Source organism: Hyposmocoma kahamanoa, unplaced genomic scaffold (assembly GCF_003589595.1).
Source record: "Hyposmocoma kahamanoa isolate Upper Pololo Valley unplaced genomic scaffold, ASM358959v1 182, whole genome shotgun sequence".
In the NCBI taxonomy this organism is placed as follows: domain Eukaryota; kingdom Metazoa; phylum Arthropoda; class Insecta; order Lepidoptera; family Cosmopterigidae; genus Hyposmocoma; species Hyposmocoma kahamanoa.
The window spans coordinates 2261520-2274801 of NW_020653713.1; the positions used below are offsets into that span (position 1 = coordinate 2261520).

The following is a 13282-nucleotide window of genomic DNA, read 5'->3' on the forward strand; positions in this document are numbered from 1 at the left end:
AACTATAGTCGTGAGTCCAATGGGCCATGGGCAAGTTCGTTCTTTAAACTCGCGTAGGAATCGCTGTAGGCGACGCAGCTGTTCCTACTCCTCATTACCTTCCCATGTCACGCCAAAGCGCACACTGTGAGATGGACGTGTTTTGCTCACTGCTCCAAACGTGAGTAATGGTTTACATGTGGGTCCAATTGGACCCACGACTATAGAAGCGTTATTTTTTTCCACGATTATAGTTAAGGGTTAAGTGGCAGTGGGCCGGGCATGTCTAAAGGAGGGTTTATCGCCGATGGAGCAGACTTGTTCTGGAATGGCGACAACGTCAAGGAAAACGTAGTGTGAGACGCCCTGCGGCAAGATGAACGGACGATCTGAGCAAGGGGGCCGGCAGTGTCTGGATGCGGGCGGCACAAGACCGGGAAAGTTGGCGTGCTCTAGGGGAGGCTTATGTCCAGCAGGGGAGGCGTGTGAGCTGATAATGATGACAGAACGAACGTAAACGAAGTGGCAAAAAAGTGTTGTACCTTGTTGCATATTTTGAATCGCAAGTGTAACCTTAATCGCATGAAACCCTCAAAAATCTTTAGCAAAAATATTTTAAGCGCCAAAAAAAGGCTTTTCATCCATTGTTTAAAAAAAATTAACTGTTACACAATACGAAATTCATTATTATATACTAAATTCAGTTTAATATCACATTTATATGTAAAAATATTTAAAAAACCCATTTCCGTAAATTCTTTTTTTGTCGCTTACACTAAGTCGGCGGTAATGACACGATAGGTATCAAGAAGACTTTCTCCTTTCCTAAGTTTGTGTTTTCTCCCCTAGCCTTTAATGCATGTGTTGCAATGCCACTGAAAAAAAATTGTTTTGTTTTTCGAATTGCAGCTACCAAAGACCCACCTTTCCCTTTGAAGACACAGGTTCTTATAGTTCAGAAACTTTTACCGCGAACACAAACCCTGGAAAACTGTATAGAAATAGCAAGAATAACAATTGAACGCATACAAGACAAATATTCATAGTTTTACTCGGAATTATATTTGGAATTATATTTTATTAAAATGTATCGCTTGCCTACACAAACTATTACATTTATTAACGTTTAGTATGTGGTGTATAAATTGAATAACTTTCATTACTTAGAATAATAACACATAGAATGATCGTTTCATATCAAACGAACTGGCACAAGTGAGGCAAAAATAAAATTAATGTAGGCTAGTTTTAGTAGTAGGTTAATTTTCGGTTTTAGTGAATATTTATATAAAAATACAAGATGAAACGCGTTACTTCCTTGTGGAATGTGATGTTAGTATCTATTTTATGTTTGTCTGACGTATTTTTACACTAATTTACCGCACATTTCGTCATTTTTAGCTAAAATTCTTGATCTGTTCGCGGTGCAAGTTGACCTTGAGCACTGAAGGCCCGCCCGCTCGTGTAGGCCCATTGGGCGCGCTTCAATTTGCCTCACTTAGCGTGTGCGGACTAGGTTTCTATGCGTTATTATTCTAAGTTCCATTATAAAATATTCTTTTGTTGCACTTAATAGTATATTAGCTGTAGAGCTACTTGGGAAAGAGTTGGTCCTGAGAAATACTAGCACTACATTTTTCTGCCGCTAGGCAGTGAAGTGAACATTACTGCGTTCAGATTTTGGGTAAGGGTGCTAGTGAAATGACAGGCACTTGGGACTTTATGTCTCAGGGTGAAGGGCGCAGTGCAGTGTCCCTTACTTCTTGTTCAAAGCTTTGGTCCTAAAAAAGTCTTGTCCCATCACTCGTTATCATAAAAAAAATATTCTTTGCAACTCCAAAATTTACACAAGCACTGAATAGCTATGACATAGACTCAGGGCTCATTTATGAATGCCATCAAGCACTAATGGAGGTATGTATACAAAACCACGTAACCCTACAGTGGATTAAAGGACACAGCGGTTCACGTGGCAATGATGCGGCAGATGAACTAGCCAGAAAAGGGTCGGAGATGGACGCTGTAGGACCAGAAACCATAGTATCCCTCCCCTACCAATGGTTCAGAACAACTATACACAAAGGTACAAAATTGTCACACAATAATGCATGGACGACCCTTACGGTCTGTAGACAGGCGAGGGAAGCACTCCCAACGCTCAATGCCAGTCTATCTCGCATATTTATTAAACTTAAAAGGCAAGAGCTTCGCACTCTAACTGCCGCCCTAACGGGTCATGGTCCATACAATAAACACCTTTTCAATTTAGGTATCACAGACAGCCCTCTATGCAGAGCGTGCATGGAGGGGGAGGAAACGGCTGCGCACATCCTACTACAGTGCTCCGGCGTGGCCAACTACAGGGCAAAGTACCTTGGAGTGCCAAGGTCGCTCCCCGAAGTCTTCAGCAAACCTAGGAGGCTGCTGAGATTCCTGGACGAGCTTGGGTGGCACGAGTAGGACCCTGCACCCACCACACGCAAAATAGGCGCCTTGACGTCGAGTTGCGGACACCAGCCCGTTGCACCAAGTACCAAGTAGTAAGTAACTCCAAAATTTCTACCCTAATATAATATAGCAATAAGGCCGCTTGCTGTACGTTAGCTTATTCTGTTATACTTCTTTGCAATAAAGTATGTTTCATTCACTCATTCATCCAATAAAACATTTCAACTCATCATTACATCGCCTACATTCGATTCGACCATACTAATGGGTGATCCATTTGGAGGTACTTTTTTCAAAACTAAAAAAATTTAATAAAAAACTAATTTATCGGGTCATCTTTATTAACATACAAAAAACCATTATTTACATTTTTTTTTTAAAGATTATTTCTCTCAAATATTGGCCGTAACTGCGGTTAATGTGGACCATGGTTTCACGTGCTGTATGGGATGTACGGTATTGCGTGAAAAATTTGGTGAACAGTTGATTTTACGCTTCGGACCGGTGAGTTGGCCGCCTAGATATTGTGACATCACACCCCTAGATTTTTTCCTTTGGGGCTATGTAAAGTCCAAAATCTATACGGATAAGCTGGGTACGAACAACATTACACGCGTTATTCGCCCAATACCAATCGAAATCGGACGTGTCATCGAAAATTGGAACTGCAGAATGGACCACGTTAACCGCACTTACGGCCAATATTTGAAATAAATAATCATTAGAAAATAAATGTAAAGAATTGTTTCTTTGTATGATAATAAAGATAACCCGATAAATTTGTGTTTATTACATTTTTTTTAGTTTTGAAAAAGTACCTCCAAATGAATCAACCTTTATAAGCTTATAGTGCATTAAAAAATGAAAGCTTGGATTAGTTGTTATAACATTTTGTAACTGTAATCCAAGTAATTCTTTTCTAAGAGTTTAGTTAAGATAATAATAAGTCACCTTCATTTGAAAATAATAAGAGTCAAAATTTAGATTCGGGACCATTTGAACATTTGAACACTTTGTTAGAGCTCCCATCAGATAAGCTGTGAAAAAATGTGTTCGCCGGCCGTGGGAAACTCGTAATGTTACCTAGATCTGCATAAAGAGATGGAGATAACGAAGCGTACTTTCTTATTGCGCTTTTTTTCATAGCACAAGACCACTGGGGTTGTTGCGCCTGCGCATTATGATCGTTATGCGATGCTCTGAGCAGATAATCGGTAAGCGGAGTTACATGCACTTTTACATTCTGAGAGTAGTTAATTCTAGTCTAGATCAAGGTTTTAACAGTAAAAACAACGTAGGGAATTAGAACCTGGAGGATGTTTGGAAGTTACCGTTGTTTTAGTCCTGGATAGGCGCGTCGTTTATTTTGCTCCTATGTCGTTGATTTGCTCGTCCCGTCAAATCATGTCATAAAAAAATCGTCTGAAAGATGATATCATTTTAAAATGATTTTCCAAGTCAAATTCAAATAATCATTCATTCCATAGGTAAAATTTTTACGCTTGAAAACGTCATTTTTTAAGCTTATTGCTCGTTCACTACGCTGACCTCCCTGAAAAGAACGAGCAACAAATTCTAGGGATTGCTCTTTTCAAATAAATGCTATAGAACATATTTGTGTTAAATCTAGACTCGCGTTGTCTTTCCATACATCTTTATCTAACAAGTCTTCAATTTTGTAATATGATTTTTCGATCAAAATATTTTTAATGTAGTTTTTAAACTTAGGGAATGATAAAATTAATATATGCTCCGGAATCTTATTGTAAAATCGTACACAGTTCCCCATAAAAGAATCGTTTACCTTAGTTAAACGAAAACGTGGTACCATGAGCTTGGACTTAGTTCTAAGGTTAATTCAAATTCAAATTCAAAATAATCTTTATTTCATAGGTAAGCATTATTACACTTGAAATCGTCGTTAATATTATGGATATCTTCTTTCTTAACGAAATTATGTATATGTTTCGACGTCATCTGCAGGATTATTTGTAGAAAATACAAACAACCCCTCAGGACTGCATTACTAACATCATAAACAATAACTTTTGTTCCATGACTATTAATCATCGAGTATATAACCAGAAATAGAGACAAAATAAGAGCCATCCATCCATGACACCTCATCAGGCAAAGGGTACTGTTATCACTTTTAAATATCAACTCTCGTTTGCGCTGAAATCACAAATTAGAAAACTGAAATAATACAGCGCCAACAACAGACCTGTGTATACGTCTCCGTATATTCCAAAAGTATTCTGTATTTATTGCAATAAAGATCTCTCTAGTATCTCTAACTATGGGGGGCTGTTCCATTCGGTGGTGTGGGAAAAACAGCCAAACATCTAATTACAAAACAAACGGAATCACATTTCATCGTTAATTAAATATGTAATTTTGCAATTTTCGTCCATTATGGCAAAGCTTAAGTTAAACTGGTCGATTTGAAGCGAAACAATTGACGAAACCCGTCAATTGTTTCGAATTCGGGCTGGCCAATCGGAACGCAGTTGTCACCGTAACGATATGACAGAATAGTTTTCAAACAAATTAAATGACAGTTCACGTTTCTATTTCTGGTTATATATTCGACGCTTTTAATAAGTCATCACATTTTACTTTTACACAAAAATAAAAATATTTAAATAGACCGCCCCAAAATAACTCTGCGCTATTAAAAAATATATAAGAAAACACGCGTTGCTAAACAACTTACTACCAAGTTATAGATCTAAAATGTGTTAAATAGTACAACAGAAACTTAAAAGTTTATTATTGATTTTTTTTTATATTAAGTGACGGGGCGAACAAGTCGTGCACCTTATGGCAAGCTGTACGCCTATCCATAACAGTTGCAGAGCCACTCAGAGCTTTAAATCGCAAAAATCTTATAGGGCACGGTCACTGCGTCCGTCACTCTGTGGTATAAATTGACAAGTCCCATGTGCCTGTAATTAATAACGTTCACACTCAACATAGCCCCGCACTAGGGAGACCCTGTGTCGCGGGTGCTATGGACACACACATAGACAACCACAAATTACACAAACCACAAAAAAAAGACATTCCATACTGACGTTACTGCTTGGCGGCAGAAATAAATAAGGTAATTATGTTTTGTCAACAGTCATGGAGCAAAAGCTGTTGTTTAGATATTAGTAATACAGTCCTGCGAGATTGTTAATATTTTACAAGTAACCATGTATATAATGCGCTACTATAATAATATAATTGTAACTTTTTCATTGAAAAAAAAAACCGACACCAAATGTTTGCATTATCGGGTTTTTCGGATTTCCGTGGGATCCCCTCACCAGATTCGGACTTCTTAGCGATAATGGGACTATTACGTACTCCTTTGTACTTTCTTTCTGGTTGACATGGTGACGGTTATTTGTTAATTACACGTATTGTGTCAAGTGAAAAGTCAACTTTTAGGCGCTGAAAATATTTTTTTAATTTGTGATAGCCGAAACAAACCCGGAACAGCATAGCTGGCACCAGGCGCCACCTCGAATGTATACCCTTTCGAACTAAAAAAAAAAGAATTTTCAAAATCGGTCCACAATTCACGGAAAAATCGGTACGCCAGTGTACATGTCTTTAAAATTTGAGTATTTTCCTCGATTTCCATGAATCCCCTCAATGGGACCACCACAAGAGTGCACACTTCCAAACAAAAAAGAATTTTCAAAAACGGTCTACAATTGACGGAGAAATCTGAAAACATATATAAAACGTGCATACAGCCGAACGTATAACCTCCTCCTTTTTTTGGAAGTCAGTTAAAAAGAGCACTGAGAGGCGGCCACAAAATCATAATACATCAGATACATACAGATTCGATCGATCATTGATTGTCAGATCAATAAAGATAATGTCATCGTCCGAGTGTTCCTAAAATAGTCAACGATTAACAATACCCCTCCTCCCATTGTGGTGGATCCACCTGCCCATGTGACCGACTGACCCCATCTCGCATCGCCCGATTAAATCGATACTTTCGATTCGATTTGAACACTTGTCGAACAACAGTTATATGTCAGAGAAAACGGAGTGGCCATGAACTTCAGCCGCGATACAAGATAGTCTTGTTAAGATAAGGAACTAAGAAAGGGCTTTCGGAAACCGTTGCTTCGTTATAAAGATGATAGTTCAAATCTCAGATATGCCTTCAAAGTATTTACATGTATCGTAGGGAAGTCTTGTTTTATTGTGATTTATGGGTAATGATGATTAAGAACGCATTTCGTGCTTATTACAACGTCAAAATAGTAAAATTAATGGTGTAATTACTACGAAGCAGCAAAATCATGTTAGCCCTGCTCGGCAGGTGCGTAGATTTTTGATTGGCATAAAATTACAGTGCAGTATAAAACGGTACCCTTTCCGGTGCGAGCTATTAAATAGCAATAAATTCATCACAGTGTACACCTCACCTAGGAAATCTCTTCGAAACGAGAGGAAGCAAGTAAACGTGTAGAGAAATCACGTCTCGATTATGAATCGAGACGTCTCGATACGGTTGCAAAAACTGCCAACTCGGGAAAAGCAGAAAATATGACAAGTTAATTTAGATTGAGTGAGTCCGTGAGAGCTAGGCTGTAGTTGGAAAGGGATGAGAAATGCAGGCGGAACGAATTGTATCGTTGATTGTAAGCTAACACGGTGGGAGGTGGCTTAAGCGATGTAGGTGCAGAGGTCGTAGATAAAGTACTAGAGCCCAAATGTCACCAGTGTAGACAGCTCGTCGGGTAGATGGCTGCATGTATTAGAAGGTTGACAGGCGACAAAGTTGATAGAAAGTAAGAATGAAGAACTACCTTGTATGCAACATGCGCTGACACCACGATCATATACACAGATTAGCATTATGAAACTCTATGAGAAAATAAGGATACATTAACGTTGGTAGAAAATAATATTATTGATAGTGATTCTGATTCTAAGGTAAATTAAAAAACAGAATCAAAAATAAGAAAGGTCTATGTCAATAAAGATGCTAGTTAAAATACTAAATTAATAAAAAGCATGTTTTGATAAAAACATTTGATAAATGAAAATTGAAATTCTGTACATGAAATATTAGTTTTTATTAAAGCTCTTAATTATGATTTAGTTCAACTACAATTCAAATTAAACACACTGTTCCCTACAGGTCAAAAGTAAAATAATTATGAGAACGGTGTCAGTATATTTCGGGGTCTTAGTTATAATGATACCGCACTGTAAAATAAAGAAGTTTAATTAAACCGGAAGTCGTAAAAGGTTTTACGGAATGCAATAGACCTATAATAATATGCAGATTTGTGTGATTCTCCCGCCATTGTATCTATGAGACCCTCAAGAGCTCGTTCAGTTTAGCTTCGGCTATTCCTTGGTATGCAAAAGGTAGATTAGAAGATAGTCCAAGACAAATTTATGCGTCTTCTTGAATTAAAAACATTACACAGGTACATTTATTTTACATTTACCTCCTTATCTTACTAGTTCCTTACCATCATCAAGAAAACAATTAGAAATAAAAACATAATTAACTTGACCCGGATTCAATTCCATATAATTAACAACGTAAAGACAATACATTAGGGGTAAGCAAATGTTAATGTAAGCAACAAATTCCCACGGTCTACTCCCATACAAACTTGAAACAATTCCAAGCCCCAATGCATACATTGAGAAGAAAATGTTGTTAGACAGGGATCTGTGATTAATGCTAATTTTTCCAGTTTACTATCAACTGATCCCTGATGTCATACTTCGAATATTTTACAAAAGACAGTAATGATAAAGAAATCTAATTCAATCACAAAACAGCTTTAGACTATTTAACAAAAAAGAGCATTAATAATCTACATAAAATTTACTATTTAGTAGCAATAGAGATTTCTGTCAAAGATGTCGTCCAGGAAAGTAATGCCAGCTTACCTATTTTTGACGCCAAGCAGTAATGCGAGCATTACAACGTTCCGGTTTGAAAAGTGCTGGTGAAATTACGTACTTTACTCGTATGTCCCAGCGTGAAGAGCGCGGCGCTATTTAAAACTTTGTGTGGCAATGCAACCATATAGATAGGCGTACGCCTATTGAATTGGATTTCAAAGCTAAACCCTATTCGTTTATTATTTACTTCGAAAATTTATTAGTACTTGGACCAACACAAACACTAATACCACTATAAATAACGGCAAGCGACAGAGGTCACAGCAAAGAGTTTGAATCGCACGTCGATCCATCAAAATCACAGCATGGGAGGATTTGAAGATGACTTTTCAATTCAACAATTGAATTCGTGTCTATACTTAACAAAAAAAATCAAAATAGTACTTTCATAGATAGTGGCAGCTTAAATAAAATCGTGCAAAGCGATAATCACATTGCACAAAAATATGTACAAATACTTTACTACTTACTATAACGAGAAATTGATACCACCGTCAAGTTCATCCGTCTTAAATAATTGTCGAACTCAAAGATCAATGACTGTAAAAAAACTATATTCAAAATAGATGCTAAGAATTGGTTCAATGAAGTACAACATACAGAACGGGTTTCAACAGAATTGTACTACAGAATTAAACGTTGTATTTTGTGATATAACAAAAATAGCTGTTAAGAATTTGCCGAAAGAAGTATTATGACCTTTCAATGATATCGATAACATAAAAACGTATTACAGTGACTAACATTGTATTGTGTGACACAATGTAATGTAATAAATATAGACACTTACATTAAGTGAATGAAATACCTTCCGATGCAACCCTAAAATATACCACATTGGATTGTGTAACACAAAATATATACTACAAACAGGAGCAAATGAAAATAGATCGTTTTCCAAGTTGCCGAGTCTTGAACCGTATTTCACTGGCTACGTGACACAACCCAAAGGTCAACGGGGTGAAAGTTCATCACTAGAGAAAACGAAATTATTCATTTTAGTACGTAGGCGATTGCCTCGCATTGTATTACATTTTAAAGTTTTGCTCGTGTATCGAGTGGTTTTGCAATGTCGATAGTTCGTTCACTTTTTACTACAGCTTTTTCTCAGAAGTCAAAGATTAGTTAATTTTTGTAACTATAGTTTGGAATGAGGTGGTTTGTGTTAGTATTATACATAACTGATTGATGACCAATAGCATCTCAGCCAGCTGTGACTGTGGGACCCGTAAAAATCCCGAAACGGTGTTTGTGTTTGTATTAAAAGATCCAAAAAAATAGTCGTTTCCAATTAGTTTTTATCTACGCATTTTTATCAAGGCAGTACAATTGGATTTCAGTAAGGATCTTCATAGACCTACACTTTAAAACGAAAACCCAAGTTGTACAGAATAAATCTACAATAATTTTGACTAAAATCCTCGCTGAGTATTGCAGTTTTTTGCTACTTACCTATAAGTTCGCAAGCCGTCATCTCGGTAATCAGGCCCTCGAGGTCTGGTGAGATGAGCCGCTCCTCATCTTCGGAGTGCTGGTAGTCTAACGCGTGGTATATCACCAAAGCAAGGTTTACCACCAACTGAAACAAAATAATTTCACGTTAGGATTTCTTTACTAGGAAATGCAGTTAGCAAAATTACAAGATCTATGACACTGTTATAATAATTTGATCAAAACGTGTACGCGTAGTGTATTCCAAAAAGATCCGTAAGCCAGCTACCTACCCTTTGTCGAGATCAATTCAATGAGCCCAAATACGATTGTTCAGCGAAGAGTAGTTAAGGAGTTGGGTAGTGTCCAGAGTGTCCTGGTTGCAACCAGATGAAAGTAAGAAAATTATTCTAATGTCATCTGATAGCAGATAAAATTTCAATTCGAATGTTTTATGACTGAGATCTCTTGACCAACTGGAAAAACAGCAGAACAGATGTTTGTCAAGCAATGCAACTAATAAAATAACTAGACCGATTAAATAAGCCTTTAAATAAAATAAGAAACGCTTTAACATCTATGCAGCCGTTTGGGAGCAACAATGCCGCACACATAGATGCTTACTAGCTTCAATCCACAGATCATTGATTTGAGCTCAAATCGAATACATAGACTTCAAACTCCCCTCTTTTTGCTACGGGGATTAATAAATAGCCGGTTACATGGCTTCACGTTTTTTATAAAGACGTCTGCAAATTAGATACATCCGGCGCTAGACTAACGAATCGCAGCAACCAAATTCGGTAACTATGTGACGTAAGACAAAATGCTAAATCCTAAATAAGCTATCATGCGTCATTATCTCGGGCAATGCCCCTCTTACTAGCTCTACTCTTGCATAACGATGCGCCTTTGTGTTTTATGGACCAGATCTGGACCACAATACGCAGAAATCAGTGAACCAATGATATTGGAAGAACAATAAAGCTTATGACGTAAAATCGACGAAAAAACAATTATGCATTTATGGTTTTTTTTTTGCCCAGTGTGATATCGGTAGCTTCTTGATTGAGAGGTCGATGCTAAAAATGCCTGTGGTAGCTTATACCTTGGACTTTAATCTCTAATTTGCATATATTTGTGAACGTGCAGAAGAAATATATATCTCGGTAACGGTGTTGAAAAACATCGTGAAAACTGTATTTAGAAGAAGATTTACACTGGAAAATGTATAAAATCCCCAACTTGCATAGTGCTAAGGTTGTGAACGATAACCTAAACCTTCTCCTTTTTTATGAAGTTTAGGTAATTAACTAGATGTAAACAAACTGTAAAAAAACGTAATGAAGTATTTTATGAGGCATTACCTGGTTACTTATTATAAAATTATAACAAACATTTTGAAAATGGTTCTAAATACATGATAATATTTTCAGGTAATAGGCAACATAACACGTATCACAACTTTCCTACGATAAACAACTTAACATCCAGCCTATAAAGATGACAGCTAATAACATGCGACCAAATTAAAGTGTACAGCAGTTATACGACGTATGAAACTCACTACTAAATATCGTTACGGTTAACCAAGCGACAACTGAAGTTTGTTTACTTTTAGTTAATCGCCTAAACCTTCATAGTATATATAATAGATAATTATCTTTTCAATACAACACTTAGTGATTAATTGTGAGTTTTGCCAAAAAAGATATTTAGTATATTCTCGATCGAGTTTTGCCAAAAAAGATATTTAGTATATTCTCGATCATCATTTCAACTATTAGAGAAAACGAGGCTATGTATGAAAATTTGTTTTGCATAACAAATCACTGAGTTTACGGCGCAATATAAAAACGAAAGCGATTTAAGGATGATTATGCCATATACGGTCTTAAGACATTAATTCACAGCACCTGCATAATATTACAAACTGGATGTTGTAATAAATAACATCTTCCGTTCCTGATCTCGCTGGACAACGCACTTTGAAAAATTAATGTCGTTATTTTTAATTGCACTTTGTCAGGTTTGCGAGAAATGGCTAACACGTAACTATTCGTGAATTGGAGCGAGTTAAGATAAATGATGACTGCTCGTATCATCACATCAGACAGGACAATTACGTAATTCAAATTTCACAGTTATAATCTTATCAAAAATCATATTTCTCAAATCGAAATTACTACAGAAGAAAATTTATTCCAAGGGCGTAACATGACTAAAGAATTTGCTAACACGTAGTACCATACATCGCAGGATGCACCAACTGTGACTATCAGGGGCAGCCTCTGGAACGACCAGCCTATTGTACATGTTACTCAACAGATCTACAATAAACCAACATAATCTGAACCCTGTTATCCCATTCAACCAGGATTGAACATATATAATAGTTGATTAACAAAGCGTTGCAGCAGTATAAAGTCAGAAGTCAATAAGCAATTGTCGAGGCGTAAATGCAACCGCTCCCGTCTGACGCTGTAACGCCAAACTCCATTAAACGATGGTGTGGAAACAAGATTAATGGGACGTTACTAGAGTAAGGCTTTACAATGAAATTAGTGCTAGAGCTTCCCACAGAATAATTAAAATGTACGATTGATTGCTGCGAATAACGGCTATTTGGTTATTGAAGATAATGATGATGTCAATGCAGCGATAGCTGTAGCTTGAAATGATTCCATTAAGGATGCAATGACTATAATAAATGAGCTAAACATTACATATCGCCAGCATACAAAATCAATTTAATATGTAATAGACTGGTGTCATGCTAATACAACCAAACCATTTATACTTGATACTACACATGCAATATTTAAAGGTCATATGTTCCGATCTAACAATGTAAAGACAGTAGTCAATAAACAATTACATAAAAGGAACCAATCTAGACAGCTAATTTACATGTGCAAATTACGAAGTCTAAATACATAGAAATATAATATTAGCATAGCATAAAGCCAATAGACTAATATCGAGAGAACATCTCTTATCGACAGTATTGTTTGCAAATCATGGTACAAGAATTACGCAAGCATACGTAACGAACGAAGACAATAAGAGACCATAACTAAGCACAAACAGAAATTTAAACACAAGAAACGACAAAGACATAGTTAACAAAAAAGACAAACGGTCATTGAGAAACTAGTCGAAAATACAACAGTGTACATGGTCAAGCTCTGTTTCGTTGTTTCAGCCGTTGTTAGGCTTTTATAAACTGAATTAGTCGTGTCATCGAATGTTACAAAACTTTTTGAAGTTCGTATTGGAACTGTATTCTATTCTAGTTTGTATTTAGACCTGATTGTATTCATCGTCATCATCGACCTATTGTAGGCTCCAATGCTGGACACGAGTCAAATTTCACATATTTTTCAAGGGTTATTTATTAATCTTCTTTTATAATGTAGGTTCCAACACGATGTTTTCCAACAAGTGAACAATCACAAGTGTACGTAACTTAGAAATTTAT

The 13282-nt window shown here is 36.6% G+C and overlaps 1 protein-coding gene across 3 annotated transcripts in view; it reads right to left on the reverse strand.

The window, feature by feature from the left end:
• Positions 1–13282, reverse strand: part of LOC113226213 (protein spire) — a 284542-nt gene that overhangs the window by 129096 nt on the left and 142164 nt on the right. For all 3 annotated transcript variants that reach the window (XM_026458778.1, XM_026458777.1, XM_026458779.1), the window contains exon 3: positions 9823–9949. In XM_026458778.1, the coding sequence (XP_026314563.1) occupies positions 9823–9949 (127 nt within the window). The remainder of the gene's footprint in view (positions 1–9822; positions 9950–13282) is intronic.